This window comes from Elephas maximus, chromosome 12 (assembly GCF_024166365.1).
Source record: "Elephas maximus indicus isolate mEleMax1 chromosome 12, mEleMax1 primary haplotype, whole genome shotgun sequence".
NCBI classification, from domain to species: domain Eukaryota; kingdom Metazoa; phylum Chordata; class Mammalia; order Proboscidea; family Elephantidae; genus Elephas; species Elephas maximus.
This window is the reverse complement of record NC_064830.1, coordinates 88,939,620-88,961,164: the sequence shown is the minus strand read 5'-3', so window position 1 is coordinate 88,961,164 and position 21,545 is coordinate 88,939,620. Positions and strand designations below refer to the sequence as shown.

General features: G+C 41.4%; 1 protein-coding gene across 1 annotated transcript in view; it reads left to right on the top strand.

Moving 5' to 3' along the window:
• Positions 1 to 18,053: 18,053 nt before the first annotated feature.
• LOC126086739 (eukaryotic translation initiation factor 3 subunit C) overlaps positions 18,054 to 21,545 on the top strand; it is a 30,438-nt gene continuing 26,946 nt past the window's right edge. The window contains exons 1-7 of the mRNA XM_049903343.1: positions 18,054 to 18,176; positions 18,277 to 18,387; positions 19,859 to 19,924; positions 20,057 to 20,246; positions 20,685 to 20,810; positions 20,992 to 21,046; positions 21,178 to 21,287. Of these exons, the coding sequence (XP_049759300.1) occupies positions 18,287 to 18,387; positions 19,859 to 19,924; positions 20,057 to 20,246; positions 20,685 to 20,810; positions 20,992 to 21,046; positions 21,178 to 21,287 (648 nt within the window). The 5' untranslated portion in view covers positions 18,054 to 18,176; positions 18,277 to 18,286. The remainder of the gene's footprint in view (positions 18,177 to 18,276; positions 18,388 to 19,858; positions 19,925 to 20,056; positions 20,247 to 20,684; positions 20,811 to 20,991; positions 21,047 to 21,177; positions 21,288 to 21,545) is intronic.

Here is a 21,545-nt window from a genome sequence, read left to right as displayed (position 1 = left end):
GCAATGTCAGTACAACCGGACAAAAAGAAAAGCAAAGAAGTTCCCTGAATATAACCCAACACATCGAAGGCCAGAGTAGCAGGGGTGGGGGTCTGGGAACCATGGTTTCAGGGGACACCCAGGTCAATTGGCCTAACAAAATATTTTGGGGAAACATTCTGCATCCCACTTTGGTGAGTGGTGCCTGGGGTCTTAAATGCTAGTAAGCGGCCATCTGAGATGCACCAATTGGTCTCAACCCAGCTGGAGCAAAGGAGAATGAAGAACACCAAAGACACAAGGTAATTATGAGCCCAAGAGTTAGAAAGGCCCACATAAACCAGAGACTACAACAGCCTGAGACCAGAAGAACTAGATGGTGCCCAGCTACAACCAACAGCTGCCCTGGCAGGGAACACAACAGAGAATCCCTGAGGGAGCAGGAGAACCTCAAATTCTCATAAAAAGACCAGACTTAATGGCCTGACCGAGACTAGAAGGACCCCAGAGGTCATGGTCCCCAGACCTTTTGTTAGTCCAAGACTGGAACCATTCCCAAAGCCAACTCTTCAGACAGGGGTTGGACTGGACAATAAGACAGAAAATGATACTGGTGAGGAGTGAGCTCCTCGGCTCAAGTAGACACATGAGACTATGTGGGCAGCTCCTGTCTGGAGGCGATATGAGAAGGCAGTGGGGGACAGGAGCTGACTGAACTGATACGGGGAATACAGACTGGCGAGGAGGGGTGTGCTGTCTCATCAGGGGGAGAGCAACTAGGAGTACATAGCAAGGTGTATATAAGTTTTTGTATGAGAGACTGACTCGATCTATAAACTTTCACTTAAAGTACAATAAAAAAAAAAAAAAAAAAAAAGGTGTCCGAGGGCCATACTCTTGGGGTTCCTCCAAACTCTGTCAGACCAGTAAGTCTGGTCTTTTTTTGTGAGTTACAATTTTGTTCTGCATTTATCTTCAACTCTCTCTGGGATCCTCTATTGTGATCCCTGTCAAAGCAGTCAGTTGTGCTGGAGGCTGTGGTAGTTGAGGTCCATTAGTCCTTTGGACTAATCTTTCCCTTGTGTCTTTGGTTTTCTTCATTCTCCCTTGCTCCAGGTGGGGTGGGACCAGTGGAGTATCTTAGATGACAGCTCACAACCTTTTAAGACCCTAGATGCTACTCACCAAAGTAGAATGCAGAACATTTTCTTTATAAACTATGTTATGCTAATTGCGCTAAATGTCCCTGAGATCCACATAAATTTTAGAATGAACTTGACTGTATCTACAAAAACCTTGCTGAGATTTTTTAAATAAAATTTATTTTTGTTGTTGTTGAGAACATAGTAGAACATATACCAATTCCACAATTTATACATGTACAATTCAGTGACATTGTTCCTCAAGCTGTGAAACTATTCTCACTCTCCTTTTCCAAGTTGTTCCTCATCTACTAACATAAGCTCACTGCCCCCTAAATTTCCTATCTAATCTTTAGAGTTGCTATTGTCAATTTGATTGCATATAGATAGATCTTAAAAGAGCACAATGCTCAAGACAGACATTCTTTACTAGTTAAGCCAAACTATTGTTTGGTCCCTTGCTGGGATTTGGATAGGAACTGAGTTAAACATGTGTATCAGTTCGAGGAGAATTCACATCTTCACATCTCTACTAAGCTTAATAGCTTTCCGATTAACATGGTATGTCTCTCCATTTATTTAAGTCTTCTTTGATTTCTTTCCTCAGTATTTTGTAATTTTCAGCATAGAAATCCTGTACAAGTTTTTATTAGATTTGTACCTAAGCGTTTAATTTTCTTCATCATGATTGCAAATGGTATTGTGTTTTTAATTTCGGATTCCGCATGCTTACTATTAGCATATAGAAATGTGACGGTTTTCGGTATTGATGTATCCTGTGACCTTGCTAAACTCACTTATTAGTTCTAAGACCTATTCTGTAGATCTGTCGGGATTTACCACATAGTCAATCATGTCATCTGCAAATAGGCACAGTTTTATTTTTTGCTTTTTAACCCGTATGCCTTTCATTTCCTTTTCTTACTTTTTGCTCTGGCTAGAACTTCCAGTACTATGTTGAAAAAGTGATGAGAGTGGCCAACCTTGCCTTGTTCTCTATTTTAGGGGAAAAATTTCAGTCTTTAACCATTAAGTATGACGTTTGCAGTAGGTTTTTAATAGATGCTCTTTACCAAGTTGAGGAAGTTGCCCCCTATTCCTACTTCGCTGAGAAGTTTTTTTTTTTTTAAATCGTGAATGGGTGGTGAATTTGTCAGATACTTTTTTGCATCAGTTGATATGATCATATGATTTTTCTTCTTTAGCTTATTAATATGGTAGATTACATTGATTGATTTTTAAAAAAATTTTATTGTGGTGAAAATATATATAACAAAACATATGCCATCTCAACAATTTCTACATTTACAGTTTAGTAGCACTGATGGCATTTTTCTAGTTGTCCAACCATTCTCACTATCCTTTTCCAAATTATTCCACCACCATTAACATAAGCTCAATTCCCCCTGAGCAAAAACTCTTCCTTTTCCTCCCCTTCCCATCCATGCTAACCACTAATAATCTTTAATTTCTATTTGCTTGTCTCATATAAGTGAGATTGTACAGTATTTGTCCTTTTGCAGCTGACTGACTTACTTTGCTCAGCATTATGGTTTCAAGGTTCATCCATGTAGTGGCTGCACCAGGACTTCATTTTTCTTAATGGCTGAGTAGTAATCCATTGTGTGTATGTACCACATTTTGTTTATGCATTCATCTGTTGATGGGCATTTCAGTAGTTTCCACCTTTTGGGTACTGTGAAAATTGCTGCAATAAACACTGGTGTACATGTTTACTGTTTATGTTCCTGCTTTCACGTCTTCTGAGTATATTCCTAGGCTTGGGATTGCGGGGTCGTATGGTAGTTATATGCTCAACTTTTTGAGGAACTGCCAAACTGATTTCCTCAGTGGCTGTACCATTCTACATTCCCACCAGCAATGGATGAAGATTCCAGTTTCTCCACAACCTTTCCGACATATGTTGTTTTGTATTTTTTTTTTTTTTTATCATTGCCTTTCTAATAGCAGTGAGGTGGTATCTTATTGTAGTTTGATTAGCATCTCCCTAGTGGCTAATGAGGAGCCCCATTGGCACAGTGGTTAAGCACTTGGCTGCTAACCAAAAGGTTGGCAGTTTAAATCTACCAGACACTCCTTGGACACACTATGGGGCAGTTCTACTCTGTCGTATGGGGTTACTACAAGGTGGAATTGACTTGACAGCAACGGATTTTGGTTTGGGTAATGATTAATGAAAAGGAGCCCTGGTGGACAGTGTTTAAGTGCTGGGCTACTAACTGAAAGGTCAGAGGTTCGAATCCACCAGCTCCTCTGGGAAAGAAAGATGTGGCAGTCTGTGTCTATAAAGATTATAGCCTTGGAAAACCTGTGGGGCAGATCTACTCTGTCTGTAGGGTTGCTATGAGTCAGAATCGACTCAATAAAAAAAAAATTAGCAATGGGTTAATGGCCAATGATGCTGAACATTTTTTTCATGTGCTTGTTGGCCATCTGAATACCCTCCGGTGAAATGTCTATTCAAGTCCTCTGCATTGATTTTTTTTTTTTTGGAGGGGGGAGCTACCTTTTATTCCTAGTTTGGCTGCAAATTAGCAAAATGAACTTGGAAGGTCTCTTAACTTATCTGAACATTTTTCCTCATTTGTAAAGTGGATTTTTTTTTTTTAATCTTCTCATTCACTCTCCCGAGCTATGACCTCCTAACCCAGCATTTTTCAAACTGTGATGTGATCCTTTAGGGGATCATAAATTCAATTTAGGGGGTTAAGACCAGCATTTTAAAAAATGAAAAAGACTAGAACATACTACAGTATATTACATATACAAAGTTACATATTGTTTCATAAAACTTTCATCTCAGTTACATATGTATGTGTGGGCTGGGTTGAATTATAAAGCTTATTTCTCAGGATGGGTTATGGTCAAAACAGTTTGCAAAACAGCTCTACAATCCCCAGTGCTGCAGGAGAGCCAGGTGTGCTGCAGGCCTTGGCTTCCCTTTTGCCCTGGCACCTCTACCGTCTAGTTCCTCTGACTCAGTATTCCTCAGAGCCGGGCCCCACCATGACGGAAAGATACCAAGGTCTCCATGGTTGGGATCCTGTCCTACACAAAGGCCCCCTTAGCCCTGCCAGCAAAAAGCCAGAAGGTTCAACCAATTCTGAAGCATAGATGTTGCTAGACTTAGCAAGTAAAAACACAGGCACCTAGTCAAATTTGCACTTCAAACAACAACCCATAGATTTTAGTACAAGTATGTCTCAAATATTACACGTGACATACTTAAACTAAAAAATTATCAGCTGCTTACCTGAAGCACAAATTTAACCAGGCACCTGTATTTTGTCTGGCAACCCTAAAGTGTTAAACAAGCGGTAAACAGGTTTTTTTTTTAAACAGGTGGGAAAGTTTCAAAAGGTTGTTGTTGTTAAGTGCCGTTGAGCTGCTTCCTACTCATAGTGACCCTATGTACAATGGAATGAAACACAGTCCCATCCTGCTCCGTCTTCACAGTCTTTGCTATGCTTGAGCCCATCAATGCAGCCATGGTGTCAGTCCATCTCGTTGAGAGTCTTCCTCTTTTTCGCCGACCCTCTACTTTGCCAAGCATGATATCCTTCCCCAGGGACTGATCCCTCATGATAACATGTCCCAACTATTTGAGACGAAGTCTCACCATCCTGGTTTCTAAAGAGCACTCTGGCTGTACTTCTTCCAAGGCATGTTTGTTCATTCTTCTGGTAGTCCATGGTGTATTTAGTATTCTTCTTCAACAGCATAATTCGAAGGTGTCAATTCTTCTTTGGTCTTCCTTATTCACTGCCCAACTTTCGGATGTGTATGAGGTGACTGAAAATGCCATGGATTGGGTCAGGCACACCTTAGTCCTCAAAGTGACATCTTTGCTTTTTAACTGTTTAAAGAAATCTTTTGTAGCAGATTTGCCCAATGCCATATGTTATTTGATTTTTTTTTCTTTTTCTAATTTTTATTGTGCTTTAAGTGAAAGGTTACAAATCAAGTCAGTCTCTCATACAAAAATGTATATATACCTTGCTGTATACTCCTAGTTGCTCTCCCCCTAACGAGACAGCACACTCCTCTCCACCCTGTATTTCCGTGTCCATTCAGTCAGCTTCTGTAGCCCTCTGCCTTTTCATCTCCACTCCAGACAGGAGTTGCCCACCTAGTCTCATGTGTCTACTTGATCAAAGAAGCTCACTCCTCATCAGTATCATTTTCTATACTATAGTCCATTCCAATCCCAGTCTGAAGAGTTGGTTTTGGGAATGGTTCCAGTCTTGAGCTAACAGACAGTCTGGAGACCATGACCTCCGGGGTCCTTCTAGTCTCAGTCAGACCACTAAGTATGATCTTTTCACAAGAATTTGAGGTTTGCATCCCACTGCTCTCCTGCTCCCTACATTGACTGATTTTTGATAAAGACACAAAAGCACAACTTGAAGTCTTTCCAGCAAATGATGCAGAAGTAATTGAACATTCATAGACATAAATAAATAAATAAATAAACCTTGACCTAAGCCTCTCATCTAGTACTAAAATTAACTCAAAATGGATCATGGACTCAGATGTAAAACTATAAAATTTTAGAAGAAAACGTAGAGAAAATCTTCAAAACCTAGGACTAGTCAAAGAGCTCTTAGACACGGAACCAAAAGCACAGACTCTAAGGGAAAAGATTGAAAAAATAGACTCATCAAAATTAAAAACTTTTACTCTGTGAAAAACCTTGTTAAGAGGATGAAAAGACAAGCTACAGACTGGAAGACAATATTTGCAAGCCATACACCTGACAGAGGATTTTTATCCAGAATAGATAACCTCCCCCCAAAAAAACCAATAAGCAACTCTTAAAACTCAACAGTAAAACAGACAATCCAGTTAGAAAGTGAGCAAAACCTAAAACCAGATATTTCATCAAAGAAGATATACAAATGGCAAATAAGCACATGAAAAAATGTTCATTACTTGTAGCTATTAGGGAAATGCAAATTACACCACAATGGGATATCATTACACAACTATCAGAATGGCTAAAATAAAAAACAGTGATAGTATTAAATGCTGACAAGGAGGTAGAGAAACTCATACATTACCAGTGGGAATGTATACTGGTACAGCCACTCTGGAAAATAGTTTGGCAGTTCCCTATAAAACTAAACATGCACTATTCACAATAGCCAAAAGATGGAAGCAATCCAAGTATTCATCAACAGATGAATGATATACAAATTGTGGTATATACACGCAATGGAATATCATTTAGCCTTAAAAAGAAATAAAGTTCTGTTACATGGATACATGGATGACCCTAGAAAACATGCTGAGTGAAATAAGTCATACAAACCCAGTGCCGTCGAGTCGATTCCAACTCATAGTGACCCTATAGGACAGAGTAGAACTGCCCCATAGAGTTTCCAAGGAGCACCTGGTGGATTCGAACTGCTGACCCTTTGGTTAGCAGCTGTAGCATTTAACCATTACACCACCAGGGTTTCCAAGTCATACACAAAAGGACAAATATTGTATGATCTCACTCTCTTAGTTTCTTAGTGCTGTTGTAACAGAAATACCACAAGTGGGTGGCTTTAATGAACAGAAATTTATTTTCTTACAGTTTAGAAGTCCAGAAGTTCAAATTCAGGGCATCAGCTCTAGGCGAAGGCTTTCTTTCTTTGTTGGCTCTGGGGGAAAGTCCTTCTCTCTTTTCAGCTTCTGTTCCTCTGTGCCTTGGCAATCTTTGTGTGGCGTGGCATCTATCTCCCCGATTTGTGCTTCCTTGCTTCTGTTTTGTTTCTGTGTCTATCCTGCTCCTTTTATATTTCCAAAGTGATCGGCTTAAGACATATCCTACATTGATATTGTCTCATTAATATAACAAAGAAAATCCTATTCCAAATGAGATTACATTCATAGCTACAGGGGTTAGGGTTTATGTAAGAACAGCATGGTGCAGGTATCTGACCTCCTCTAACTGCGTAAGAGGGAAGGAGAATCAAGATCAACAACCCAAGGCTGATTCCTCTGAGGCTAAGGTCAGACGTGCCTTCTCCCTCTGTCATCTTTACCGATTCTGACACTATCTGTCCCTCCCATGGCACCCTCTACTTCTCTGCTGGATTCAATCATTCGTTGCAACGGCCACACACAACTCATAGACCATACTCACAGTTATGGGGAAGTAAAAAAAAAAAAAAAACAGGTTACAATTTAGGTTTGAGAATGCTCAGGGCAGCCTTTCTCAGGTGTTTTAGCAGCTAGGTCTCTCTTTGGCCCTTGGCCCCTGGGCCTGGCCTCTGCCCTGCTCGGGCAAGTGTTACAAAGCTCTTTTAGCTCTGTTAATAAGTGCCTGGAGGCACCCCACTCCTCCAGTAAGCCTCAGGTTGGAAGGTGCTCAGCTTTCTTTCTTCGTAGTCTGCGAAGCCCACTGCGCTGTCTCTTGCCCCTCTCCTGGTTCTGCTGCCTCTGCTGCCACAGTTTTTCTGCTGCCGCTTCTTGCTGTCTTTGGTGTTACAGCTCTCCCTTTCTGTCTGTTCTGCTGCTTCTGCTGTCTCTGTCTTCTGTGTTATAGCTCCTCTCTCTCTGTCTCCCTTGAAGGCTAGCAGGATGGCTAAACTGACCAATTTCCTTATTAGGGTTCCATAAACCTTATTTGCATGATTCCATCTCTACAACGGTGCCGTGCATTTACCACATGCACACACACACACACACACACACACACACACACAAGTAAACATACACTTACCATGTTGTTGTTGTTGTTAGGTGCCATCTAGTTGGTTCCGACTCATAGCGACCCTATGCAGAGCAGAAGGAAGCACTACCCGGTCCTGCGCCATCCTTACAGTCGTTGTTATGCTTGAGCTTATTGTGGCAGCCACTGTGTCACTCCACTTCCTTGAGGGTCTTCCTCGTTTCTGCTGACCCTGTACTTTGCCAAGCATGATGTCCTTCTCCAGGGACTGATCCCTCCTCACAACATGTCCAAAGTACGTAAGATGCAGTCTCGCCATCCTTGCTTCTAAGGAACATTCTGGTTGTACTTCTTCTAAGACAGATTCGTTTGTTTTTTTGGCAGTCCATGGTATATTCAATATTCTTCGCCAACACCGCAATTCAAAGGCGTCAATTCTTTGGTCTTCCTTATTCATTGTCCAGCTTTCACATGCATATGATGTGATCGAAAATACTATGACTTGGGTCAGGCACACCTTAGTCTTCAAGGTGACATCTTTGCTCTTCAACACTTTAAAGAGGTCCTTTGCAGCAGATTTACCCAATGCAATGTGTCTTTTGATTTCTTGAGGGCTGCTTCCATGGGTGTTGATTGTGGATCCAAGTAAAATGAAATCCTTGACAACTTCAATCTTTTCTCCATTTATCATGATGTTGCTCATTGGTCCAGTTATAAGGATTTTTGTTTTTTTTATGTTGAGGTGCAATCAGTACTGAAGGCTGTGGTCTTTGATCTTCATTAGTAAGTGCTTCAAGTCCTTTTCACTTTCAGCAAGGAAGGTTGTGTCATCTGCATAACGCAGGTTGTGAATGAGTCTTCCTCCAAACACGATGCCCCATTCTTCTTCATATAGTCCAGCTTCTCGGATTATTTGTTCAGCATACAGATTGAATAGGTATGATGAAAGAATACAACCCTGATGCACACCTTTCCTGACTTTAAACCAATCAGTATCCCCTTGCTGTCTATGAACAACTGCCTCTTGATCTATGTAAAGGTTCCTCATGAGCACAATTAAGTGTTCTGGAATTCCCATTCTTCTCAATGTTATCCATAATTTGTTATGATCCACACAGTCGAACACCTTTGCATAGTCAATAAAACACAGGTAAACATCCTTCTGGTATTCTCTGCTTTCAGCACTTACCATACAATTCAGCAATTGGACACCTAAGCACTTCAACCAGAGAAACAAAAACTCATGCTCACACAAACGCCTGTACAAATTACCATAGCAACTTTATTTATAATAACCAAAAATTGGAAACACGTTTTGGTTAACAAACCAAAAGTTTGTTAAGCTGACTGTGCTATATCCATATCATGGAATGAACCATTGATATATGCAACAACTTGGATGAATCTCAAGAAAATTATGCTGAGTAAAAAAAGCCATTCTCAAAAGGCTACATACTATATGATTCTAGTTATATAATATTCTTTTTTAAATGTATTGAGGTATAAGTCACATACAAAAAAGATTCATCCTTTCACATGTATAATTCAGTGGTTTTAGTATATTCAAACTGTCATACAACCATCATCATTATCTAATTCCAGAAGATTTTCGTCACCCCAAAAAGATAGCCAATACTCATTAAAAGTTACTCCCCATTGCCCTCCCTTCCCCAGCCCTGACAACCATTAATCTGCCTTTTGTGTCTATAGATATGCCTACTCCTGACATTTCCTACAAATGGAACCATTCAATATGTGGCCTTTTGTGTCTGGCTTCTTCACCTAGCACAATGTTTTCAAGGTTTATTCATGCTGTAGCATGTATCAGTACTTCATTCCTTTTTATTGGTAAATAATATTCCATTGTATTGATATGCCACATTTCATTTATCCATGCATCAGTTGATGGACATTTAGATTGTTTCTACTGTTTGCTCATTATGAATAGTGATACTATGAACATTCGTGTACAAGTTTTTGTGTGGGCATATATTTCATTTCTCTTTTGCCTATGCATATCTAGTGAAAGGATCACAAAATCAATAAATCACTGGCCAAATTGACAAAGGAAAAGAATGAGAAGATGCAAATAACCAAAATAAGAAATGAGATGGGTGACATTACAACAGAACCAACTGAGATAAAAAGGATCATAACAGAATATTATGAAAAATTGCACTCCAACAAATTGAAAACCTAGAAGAAATGGACAAATTTCTAGAAAAACAGTACCTACTTAAAGTAACAAAAGTTGAGGTAGGGAGCTTGAACAGATCCATAACTAAAGAAGAAATTGAAGAGGTCATTAAAAAAAAAAAAAAAAAAACTACCAACAAAAAAAGCTCCAACCCAGACCATTTCACTGGAGAATTCTACCAAACATTCAGAGAAGAGCTGACACCAATTCTACTCAAACTATTCAGAACATAGAAAAGGAAAGAAGTTTATGAAGCCAGCACAACCCTGATATGAAGCCAGGCAAAGACATCACTAAAAAAGAAAATAGCAGACCAATATCCCTCATGAATATAGATGCAAAAATTCTCAACAAAATTCTAGCCAGTAGAATTAAACAGCACATCAAAACAAATAATAGATCACGACCAACTGGGATTTATACCACACATGCAAGGATGGTTCAGCATTAGAAAATCAATCAATGTAATTTACCACGTAAATAAAACAAAGTAAAAGAATCACATGATCATCTCAATCAATGCAGAAAAGGCATTTGATAAAATCCAACACCCTTTCATGATAAAAAACTCTCAGGAAAATAGGAGAAGAAGGGAAATTTCTCAACATAACTAAGGGCATAGATACAAAACCCACAGCCAACATTATAGTCAATGGAGAAAGATTGGAAGCATTCCCCTTGAGAACAGGAACCAGAGAAGAATGCCCTTTACCCTCACTCTTATTCAATATTGTACTAGAAATCTTAGCTGGAGCAATAAGGCAAGAAAGGGAAATAAAGGGCATTCAAATTGATAAGGAAGAAGTAAAACTATCCGTATTCGAAGATGACATGATCCTATACACACAAACTTCCAAAGACCCCAGAAGAAGGTTACTGGAACTAATAGAAGGATTCAGCAAAGTGGCAGGGTACAAGATCAACATACAAAAATCAGTTGAATTCATCTACACTAACAAAGAAAACTCTGAAAAGGAAACCAGGAGAACAATACCTTTTACAACAACCCCCCAAAAGATAAGATACTTAGGAATAAATCGAATTAGGGATGTAAAAGACTTATACAAAAGAAGACTACAAAACATTACTGCAACAAATCAAAAATGACCTACATAAAGGGAAGAACACCTTGGTCATGCATAGGGAGACTTAACATTGTGAAAATGTCAATACTACCCAAATCTATAGATATAATGCAACCCTAATCCAAATTCCAACAACATTCTTTAAGGAGATGGAAAAACTAATCTTCACCTTTGTATGGAAAGGAAAGAAGTCCTGGATAAATAAAGCATTATTGAAGAAGAACAACAAAGTCAGAGGCCTCACACTTCCCCATCATAGGACCTGCTATATAGCCACAGTAGTAAAAACAGCCTGGTAGTGGTACAACGATAGACACATAGACAGATGAAACGGAATTGAGAACCTAGAAGTAAGTCCATCCACTTATGGACAGCTGATCTTTGACAAAGTGTTGAAGTCCATTAAATGGGCAAGAGATAGTCTCTTTAATAAACGGGGCTGGAAAAACTGGATACCCATTTGCAGAGAAATGAAACAGCATCCATACCTTACACCATACACGAAAAGTAACTCAAAAGGGATCAAAGACCTAAATGTAAAACCTAACACTATAAAGTTCCTGGAAGAAAACGTAGGGACAAAGCTAAAGGCCCTAATACATGGCATAAATAGACTATCAAACATAGCTAAAAATGTACAAACAACAAGATAAACTAGATAATTGGGACTTCCTAAAAATTAAATACTTACCCTTATCAAAAGACTTCTCCAAAAGAGTAAAAAGAGAACTACAGACTGGGAAAAAAAATTGGCAATGACACACATGACAAGGGTCTAATCTCTAAAATCTATGGAAAACTTCAATACTCAACAACAAAAAGACAATCAATCCAATTAAAAAGTGGGAAAAGGACATGAACAGACACTTCACTAAAGAAGACATTCAGGTGGCTAACAAATACATGAGGTGATGGTTGCTATCATTAGAGAGATGCAAATCAAAACTACATTTACCCCTGCAAAAATGACACCGACTGATGCAGAAATAGAAAGCAAATGCTGGCAAGGTTGTGGGGGAGATTGGCACTCTTATACACTGCCGGTGGGAATATAAAATGGTACAACCACCGTGATCAAACATCCAATCAAGATGCATTGATAATTACTGGTAATTGGAATTCGAAAGATGGAAACAAAGGAGAAGGAACAGTAGTCATAAAATACAGCTTTGGAGATCGCATGATAGAATTTTGCAAGACCAAAAACTTCTTTATTGCAAATACCTTTTTCAACAACATAAACAGTGACTAAACACATGGACCTCACTAGATAGAATACACAGGAATCAAATTGACCACATCTGTGGAAAGAGTTGATGGAAGAGCTCAATATCATCAGTCAGAACAAGGCCAAGGGCCTACTGTGGAACAGACAATCAATTGCTCATATGCAAGTTCAGCCTGAAGCTGGAGGAAATTAGAACGAGTCCACCAGAGCCAAAGCATGACCTTGAGTTTATTCCACCTGAATTTAGAGACCATAGCAAGAATAGATTCGACTCATCAAACAGTTATGACTGAAGACCAGACGAGCTGTGGAATGACATCAATGACATCATATGTGAAGAAAGCAAGAGATCATTAAAAAGACAGGAAAGAAAGAAAAGACCGAGCAAAATGGATGTCAGAAGATACCTTAAAACTTGCTCTTGAATGTAAAGAAGCTAAAGCAAAAGCAAGAAATGATAAAGTAAAAGAGCTGAACAGAAGATTTTAAAGGGTGGATTGAGAGGATGAAGTAAAGTATTATGATGAAATGCGCAAAGAGTTAGAAAACCAAAAGGGAAGATCATGCTTGGCATTTCTCAAGCTGAAAGAACTGAAGAGAAAATGCAAGCCTTGAGTTGCAATATTGAAGGATTCCATGGGCAAAATACTGAACGATGCAGGAAGCATCAAAAGAAGATGGAAGGAATACACAGAGTCACTGTACCAAAAAGAATTGGTCCATATGCAACCCTTTCAAGAGGTGGCCTATGATCAAGCAGGAAGAAAGTCCAAGCTGCACTGAAGGCATTGGCAAAAAAACAAGGCTCCAGGAACTGACAGAATACCAATTGAGATGTTTGAACAAATGGATGCAGTGCTGGAGGTACCCACTCAGCTATGCCAAGAAATTTGGAAGACAGCTACCTGGGCAACTGACTGGAACAGATTTGTATTTGTACCCATTCCAAAGAGAGGTGATCCAGCAGAACACAGAAATAATTGAACAACATCATTAATATCGCACACAAGAAAAACTTTACTGAAGATCATTCAAAAGTGGTTGCAGCAGTACATCAACAAGGAACTGTCAGGAATTCAAGTCGGATTCAGAAGAGGACATGGAATGAGGGACATCACTGCTGATGTTGGATAGATCTTGTCTGAAAGCAGAGAATACCAGAAAGAGGTTTACCTGTGTTTTATTGACTGTGCAAAGACATTCAGCTATGTGGATCATAAAGTATGGATAACATTGTGAAGGATGGGAATTCCAGAACACTTAGTTGTGCTCATGAGGAACCTGTACTTAGACTAAGAGGCAGTTGTTCCAACAGGACAAAGGGATACTGCATGGTTTAAAATCAAGGAAGGTGTTCTCCAGGGTTGTGTCCTTTCACCATGCTAATTCAATCTGTTGAGCAAATAATCTGTGAAGCTGGACTATACGAAGAAGAACGTGGCATCAGGATTGGAGGAAGACTCATTAACAACCTGTGATATGCAGGTGACACAACTTTGCTTACTTAAAGTGAGGAGGGCTTGAAGCACTTACTGATGAAGATCAAAGACTACAGCCCGCAGTACGGATTATACCTTAACATAAAGAAAACAAAAATGCTCATAACTGTACCAATAAGCAGCATCATGACAACCAAAACCAAACTAAACCCATTGCCATTGAGTTGATTCCAACTCATAGTGACCCTATAGAACAGAGTAGACTGCCCCATAGGGTTTCCAAGGAGCACCTATTGGATTTGAACTGCCAGTCTTTTGGCTGGTAGCTGAGCCCTTAACCACTGTGCCACCAGGGCTCCAACGTCAGGATAAACGGAGAAAATATTGAAGTTGTCAAGGATTTCATTTTACTTGTATCCACAGTGAACGCCCATGGAAGCAGCAGTCAAGAAATCAAACGATGCATTGCACCGGGCAAATCTGCTGTAAAAAAACCTCTTTGAAGTGTTAAAAAGCAAAGATGTCACTTTAAGGACTAAGGTGTGTGTGCCTAACCCAAGCCGTGATGTTTTCAATTGCCTCACATGTGTGGGAAAGCTGGACAATGAATGAGGAAGACCGAAGAATTGATGCCTTTGAATTATGGTGTTGGTGAAGAATATTGAGTATACCATGGACTGCCAGAAGAACAAATTTGTCTTGGAAGTACAATCAGAATGCTTATTAGAAGAGAGGATGGCAAGACTTGTCTCACGCACTTTGGACATGTTATCGGGAGGGACTGATTCCTAGAGAAGAATATCATCCTTGGTAAAGGAGGTCAGCGAAAAAGAGGAAAACCCTCAATGAGATGGATTGACACAGTGGCTGCAACAATGAGCTCAAGCATAACAATGATCACCAGGATAGTGCGGGACTGAGCAGTGTTTCGTTTTGTCATACATAAGGTCACTATGAGTCAGAACCAACTTGAGGGCACCTAACAATACCATTATTTAAAAAATAGAGACCATCCATATAAAAGAACCTGGTACATTCTAGATGATTTAAAGATTTTGTGAATGTATAGTGAACTTTGTTCATTAAGACCTCCATTTACCTAGGATGCTCCAAGTGTATTTTTAATTTTTCTTTCCTAAAAAAACGAAAGGGTTGCAGCAAATATTTATGTGGTATCATCTTAAGTTTTGACCGTGTGAGATTGTGGGTACACGTTCATTAGAATATTCTTTATTTTTGTCTCAATGTTTGAAATATTTCACAATATTTTATTTTAAGAAGCCTGCTGGGTAGTGACTGGAATGTTGTGTAAGAAGGGAGCTTTGGGGGCAGGGCCTGGTCACGTTCTGTTTCTTGATGTGGGCCCTGGTTACACAGATGTGTTCACTGAGTGAAAATCCATCAAGCTAGTCACCTATGGTCTGTCACGCATCTGAATCTATGTTATACTTAAATAAAAACTTTGCTAAAAATCCCTCTGCGTTAATTTGAAATTTGTAGTAGTTACTTAATAAAGGATTATTAAAAAGCAGAGTTGGGAAAGACAACACACAATACAGGCAAGGTCAGCACAACTGGACTAAACCAAAAGCAAAGAAGTTTCCTGAATAAACTGAATGCTTCGAAGGCCAGCGTAGCAGGGGCAGGGGTCTGGGGACCATGGTTTCAGGGGACATCTAAGTCAATTGGCATAGTAAAATCTATTAAGAAAACATTCTGCGTCCCACTTCGAAGAGTAGCATCTGGGGTCTTAAATGCTAGCAAGCAGCCATCTAAGATGCATCGATTGGTCTCAACCCACCTGGATCAAAGGAGAATGAAGAACACCAAGGACACAAGGTGATTACGAGCCCAAGAGACAGAAAGGGCCGCATGAACCAGCGACTACATCATCCTGAGACCAGAAGAACTAGATGGTGCCCGGCTACAACCGATGACTGCCCTGACAGGAAACACAACAGAGAACCCCTGGGGGAGCAGGAGAGCAGTGGGATGCAGACCCCAAATTCTCATAAGACCAGACTTAATGGTCTGACTGAGACTAGAAGGACCCCGGTGGTCACGGCCCCCAGACCTTCTGTTGGCCCAGGACAGGAACCATTCCCAAAGCCAACTCTTCAGACATGGATTGGACTGGACAATGGGTTGGAGAGGGATGCTGGTGAGGAGTGAGCTTTTCGGATCAGGTGGACATTTGAGACTATGTTGGCATCTCCTGCCTGGAGGGGAGATGAGAGGGTGGAGGGGGTTAGAAGCTGGTGAAATGGATACAAAAAGAGAGAGTGGAGGGAGGGAGCGGGCTGTCTCATTAGGGGGAGAGCAATTGGGAGTATGTAGCAAGGTGTATGTAAGTTTTTGTGTGAGAGACTGACTTGATTTGTAAACTTTCATTAAAAGCACAAAAAAATTTTTTTAAAAAGCAAAGTGTTTGATATGATTTTTCCTTTGCAAATGATCAGGGTCTTGGGAAGAGCAAGAAATCACTCTGAAATCAGTAGCTGTTTCTTTAGGGTGAATTTGCGTTCCTTCATCTTCACTGCCTTTGATGTTGCTGGTCACGCTCAACCTACTTTAGCCTTTACTCTTAGGCTCCCTTGGCAATTTCAGTGCCTTCCATTACTGTTTCGGGAGATGATGGGATTGATGTCAGAACTGAGTGCATCTGTAGGGCAGGGGAGAGAAAGACAGAGTGAATGAGAGAGAAAGAGAGACAGAGAAGAGACTATAGAAAAAGGAGAGAGAAGAGAGAACAGGGTGACAGACAAGGGTGTGTGAAGACCTGTCACATTCTACACTAGCCACAGAATGTGCCCCGAGGTTTTCTGCCTTCAGGACTTTGTTCATGAGGTTCCCTCTACTGGAAGTGGCCCCTTTCTCCTACCTCAATCTGCTAATTCCCTCTTTTCTTTCAGTGGAGCACTGGGCCTCAGGCCAGGCACAGTGGTGAGACCACCTTTAACAAAGTAAAACGGTCCCTGCCCTGCTAAAACCCCAGCTGACAGCTTCCCCAGATCACTTAAATTTAAATCCACAGGTTTCATCAGGGCCTACAATGACCTGCATGATCTGGTATTGCCTGCCTTACTACTCCTAATACTTTACTCACCTTGGTGATAGCACACTGGCCTACTCTGTATTACTAGAATAAGGCCAAACTCATTTCTGCCTCAGGGCTTTTGCATTTGCAGCTCCCTACTTTTGGAAAAGCTCTTTCCCTAGAAGATCTTCCTCATGGCTCCTTCCTTCTTGTCATTTGGATCTCAGCTCAAATGTCACCTTTTCAGGGAGGCCCTAATCTCTCTATTCAAAATAATCTTCCTCTCTAACCAGTCACTTTAACGTTTTTATGATGTTTACTCTGGTCTTGCAGTGCTTAAGCACTGAGCTGCAAACGGAAATGAAGGCAGCTCAAACCCATCAGCTGCTCCGCGGGAGAAAGACGGGACAGTCTGCTTCAGGAAAGATTTACAGCCTTGGAAACCCTATGGGGACAGTTCTACTGTGTCTTATACAAAAAAAGATCACTATAAGTCGGAATCAACCGCACAGCAATGGGTATGGTGCTTATTACTACCCGGAATTATCTTTTGTTTAGTTATTAATTATGTCACTCTAGCAGAACGTGGGCTTTGTGAAATCTGGAACCTTGTCTGTTTTGTTCACTGCTATAGCCAATGCCTAGGACACGGTTGGTTCATAATAAATGCTCAGTAAAAAATATTTGTGGAATGAGTGAATACTAAATCAAAAAACCAAATCCAGTGTCGTCGAATCGATTCCGACTCATAGCTAATATTTATTTTATGTTTATTTTGTACGAGGCGCTATCCTTGCTTCTCACGTTTCAGGTCATTTAATTCACATAACACCCCCATGACGCAGGTGCTATTAATGACTTTATTGTACAGCTTGGGAAGACGGAAGCATAGAGAGGTTAAGAAAATTTCCGAAGTTCACACAACAAGTAAGTGGCGGAGCTGGGATTCGAATCCCAAGAGTCTGACTGGAAGCTTGTACTACTAAGCAGTAGGTACAAAACATCACGTGGGCTCTTTAAAAAAGTAAACTACTGGTCCTGAGATTGTGATTCTGTAGTTCAAGGCTGAGGACCAGGTGTCCCTGTACTTCTAAATAAGACGCCAATGACCGGCGGGCTCTAGTGACTTCGCAGCAAACACAGCCCCTTCTACTCAGGTTTCAGAGCCCTATCACTGAGCCTGTCCCCGCCCCCTCTGCGGCGCGAAGACCACTGGGAGTTGTAGTTATCCAGTGTGGTTTGGCGTCGCTTCCCGGAAGTGACGCAAGGGTCCCGCCTTATTCCTCTCTGTCCGCGTTTGCGCCGTTTCGGCATCGCGGTGACTCGCGACTTCAGCCGGTCGCTGTTTGTTGGGTCTCGTGTTTCCAGGAGGGGAGCCCAGGTTGGGGTACGTCTGGGGACGGTGAGTGGTGGGGGGGAGTCGGGAGGTGGCGGCCCGGACCCTTCTCGTGGCCCGTGACGCTCCGGCTCTCCGGCTCTCTCCTCAGCGTGGTCGCCATGTCGCGTTTTTTTACCACCGGTTCCGACAGCGAGTCCGAGTCGTCCCTGTCTGGGGAGGAACTCGTCACCAAACCCGTTGGGGGTAACTACGGCAAACAGTGAGTGGCGGGCCTGCGGGGTGCTGGGGTGGTTCGGGAGTGCGGGGGTTCTGCAGGCTATGGAAGGCCGTGCATGTTAGAGGGGAGTGGGGGTGAGAGCAGGGGAGGTTCTGAAGGAAGCAGGAAGAGCGAGTCGTGAGGACGTCGGGAATTTAGGGACCGGAGCAGTACTGGAGGGACGACCTTCACGCTTAGAGTTTTGGCAAGTGGGATTCCACCCTCCGGGTACCAGGAGAGTCACAGGGAAGAGGTTTCCCGCTAGCCAGGTCCGTTGCATCAGCTTCTTAACTGGCCTCCATGTCCACAGCCTCTGTGCCACCCCCTTTCCCCCTCCCGCACGCCATCGGACTAGTCTTGACCAAAACACCAAAAGTCATAATTATTCTTAGCGCCAAGAAATCCTCGGTAGCCTCTCATTGATCACAGAAGGGAATCCAAAATATTTGTTTGGTATCTTTGGGCCTTTGCCTACAGCCTTCTGACTTTGCAGGCAGGCTCTTAAACATCCCTCACTGGGTGGGGGTTTTAAAACTTTTGTCATTTACATACCTTTTTTATTTTTGCTATGTGCAACTTTTACTATTATGCCGTATGTGTATATGAACGTGTATATTCATGAGGTCCTGGGTAGTGCAGACAGTTTGCACTAATCTAAAGGTTGGTGGTCAGATGCACCCAGTGATGCCATGGAAGAAAGGTCTGGCGATCTGCTTCTGTAACTATGCAGCCAAGAAAACCCTATGGAGCAGTTCTACCCTGTAACACGTGGGGTGGCTGTGAGTCGAAATTGACTCCACGGCAACGGGTTTGGTTTTTTGTTCTGTTTTTTAATATTCATACAAACAAAATTTCATATTACTGCCACAAGTGGAAAACCAATGATTTTATTAAAATAGAAAATAATTAGAAAAAGAATAAAATGGAAACAAAAGAATGGAGTCTGTTGCTTGTTCTGTCATTATTAAAGAAAAATATTAGTAAGGGAGGTCTTGAAGCTGTTGAGGTTTGCAGTTGGCCTTCCATAGTTTGGGAAATGTTGCTTTATTATACCTCATTCCGGTTCCACCTCCTTGAAGCCTTTCCATTCATTCCACCCAAAGTACCCTTTTTCTCATTTATTTAAAGAACTCAGTACTTTTTAGCAACTTTTGTTCTCACATAATTGGTTTTCTCACTATGCAATAAATACCTTCATTTGTTTATTTTTGAGAGGTTTTTTTGTTTTGTTTTTTTTAGAGAATGTCGTTGTTACATACTCTACATTTAACAAAAGGCCTGATTGAAGTCGATTTAAAAGCTTGAGTTGTATATGATGAGGCTATGAAGAAGAACAGTCAGAAAGAAGACAGATGTGATATGTATGACCTGAGTTACTCAGTGACACCTACGTCATCTGAGAAGAGAAATAGGGATCACTTGGAAAGACTGGAACTAGGTAGGGATGTTAATGGTCTCTGTTCCTTTTAAACAGGGCACTATTGCTGAGTGAGGATGAAGAAGATACCAAGAGGGTTGTTCGAAGTGCCAAGGACAAGAGGTGAGACTGGTGGTTTTAAAATTGTGGTAAGGCCATGGGCAAGCTGGATTTTAGGAAAGCTTAGAGCAGTATAATAGCTTGTGGGGGGCAGTCTTGTGGGCTTGTCCAATGTGTGCTGGGCTCCCAATTCAGGTTTGAGGAGCTGACCAACCTTATTCGGACCATCCGGAATGCCATGAAGATTCGAGATGTCACCAAGTGCCTGGAAGAGTTCGAGCTCCTGGGAAAAGCGTATGGAAAGGCCAAGAGCATTGTGGACAAGGAAGGTGTCCCCCGGTTCTATATTCGGATCCTGGCTGACCTGGAGGACTATCTTAATGAGGTGTGATATTGGTGGGTGAGGGGAGATCAGGATGGGGGAAGTGGGCCTGGGGCCCACTCATCATCCACTTCCAAAGGTCCTCTTTCGTCAGGGTTGTTTGCCTTATCTTCAGTGTTTTCTAGAGCACAAGAAATGGGGGAGATAAAGCAAGGAGAGGAACTTTTTATTTTATTTATTTATTAAAAAAAATTTTTTTTAGGAACTTTTTTAAAGCCAGGAATTTGATTGTTTTATTATTATCTCTTATTTGGTATTTTGCACTTTTAATGGCTGTTATAGAAAGTGTCTTTAAAAGATGAGTTCGCAGATGTAGTTAATAAGTAGAACAGGTGGCGTATAACACAGCAGGATTCATTGAAGTGATGGTTGAAGCCTAAAGTTCAGAAAATATTACTTAGTCTTGGGTCACTGTTTTTCCTTTTTACTTCTTTCCTTTAGTTATGGGAAGATAAGGAAGGGAAGAAGAAGATGAACAAGAACAATGCCAAGGCCCTGAGCACCTTGCGTCAGAAGATCCGCAAATACAACCGTGATTTTGAATCCCATATTACAAATTACAAGCAGGTGGGGATACTAGAGGCAGATTATTTTGAGGCAGTGACTCTATGACTAATACTTAAAAAGCATTTGGAAATGGGAGGTGTGATTGGAGAAAGGATCATGACAGGAATGTCTGGGGTGGAGGGGTGAGATGGTGACTAGCAGGCAGGCATCCTTAATTATTCTCTCATTTCCCTCTGTCCAGAACCCTGAGCAGTCTGCAGATGAAGATGCTGAGAAGAATGAGGAGGATTCAGAAGGTGAGAGGGTAAACCCTTAGTGCAGACGGTTAGCAAGTCCAAAGTTAGAGTTTCCCTTGGCCTGATTTCTTAGTTGCCCTGCAGCCTTGCTCTTCCGCTGTTCTAGCTTTTACTCTTCTTTTTCTCACCAGGCTCTTCAGATGAGGATGAGGATGAGGACGGAATCAGTGCTGCAGCCTTCCTGAAGAAGAAATCAGAAGCTCCTTCTGGTGACAGTCGCAAGTTCCTCAAAAAGTTGGAGGTAAGAGCCCGGGTTAGACTGCGGGATTATTTGCCTGCCAGGGACCATTCCTCAATCCAGGGAGAAGGAAAGATTCAGGACCCTAGGGTTGGGAGGGATGGGATTTCGTGAAGTCTAGTTTGAGGACAGACTTCCTGGTGTATTAGAGCACTAAGTGACCTAGAATCCAGAGAACTAGATTCTGAGCCTAGCTCTGTTCTTTGGGAGCTATGTGTCCTTGGGGCAAGTCATCACTTTTCTCTGGGTCTTGGTGGGCCA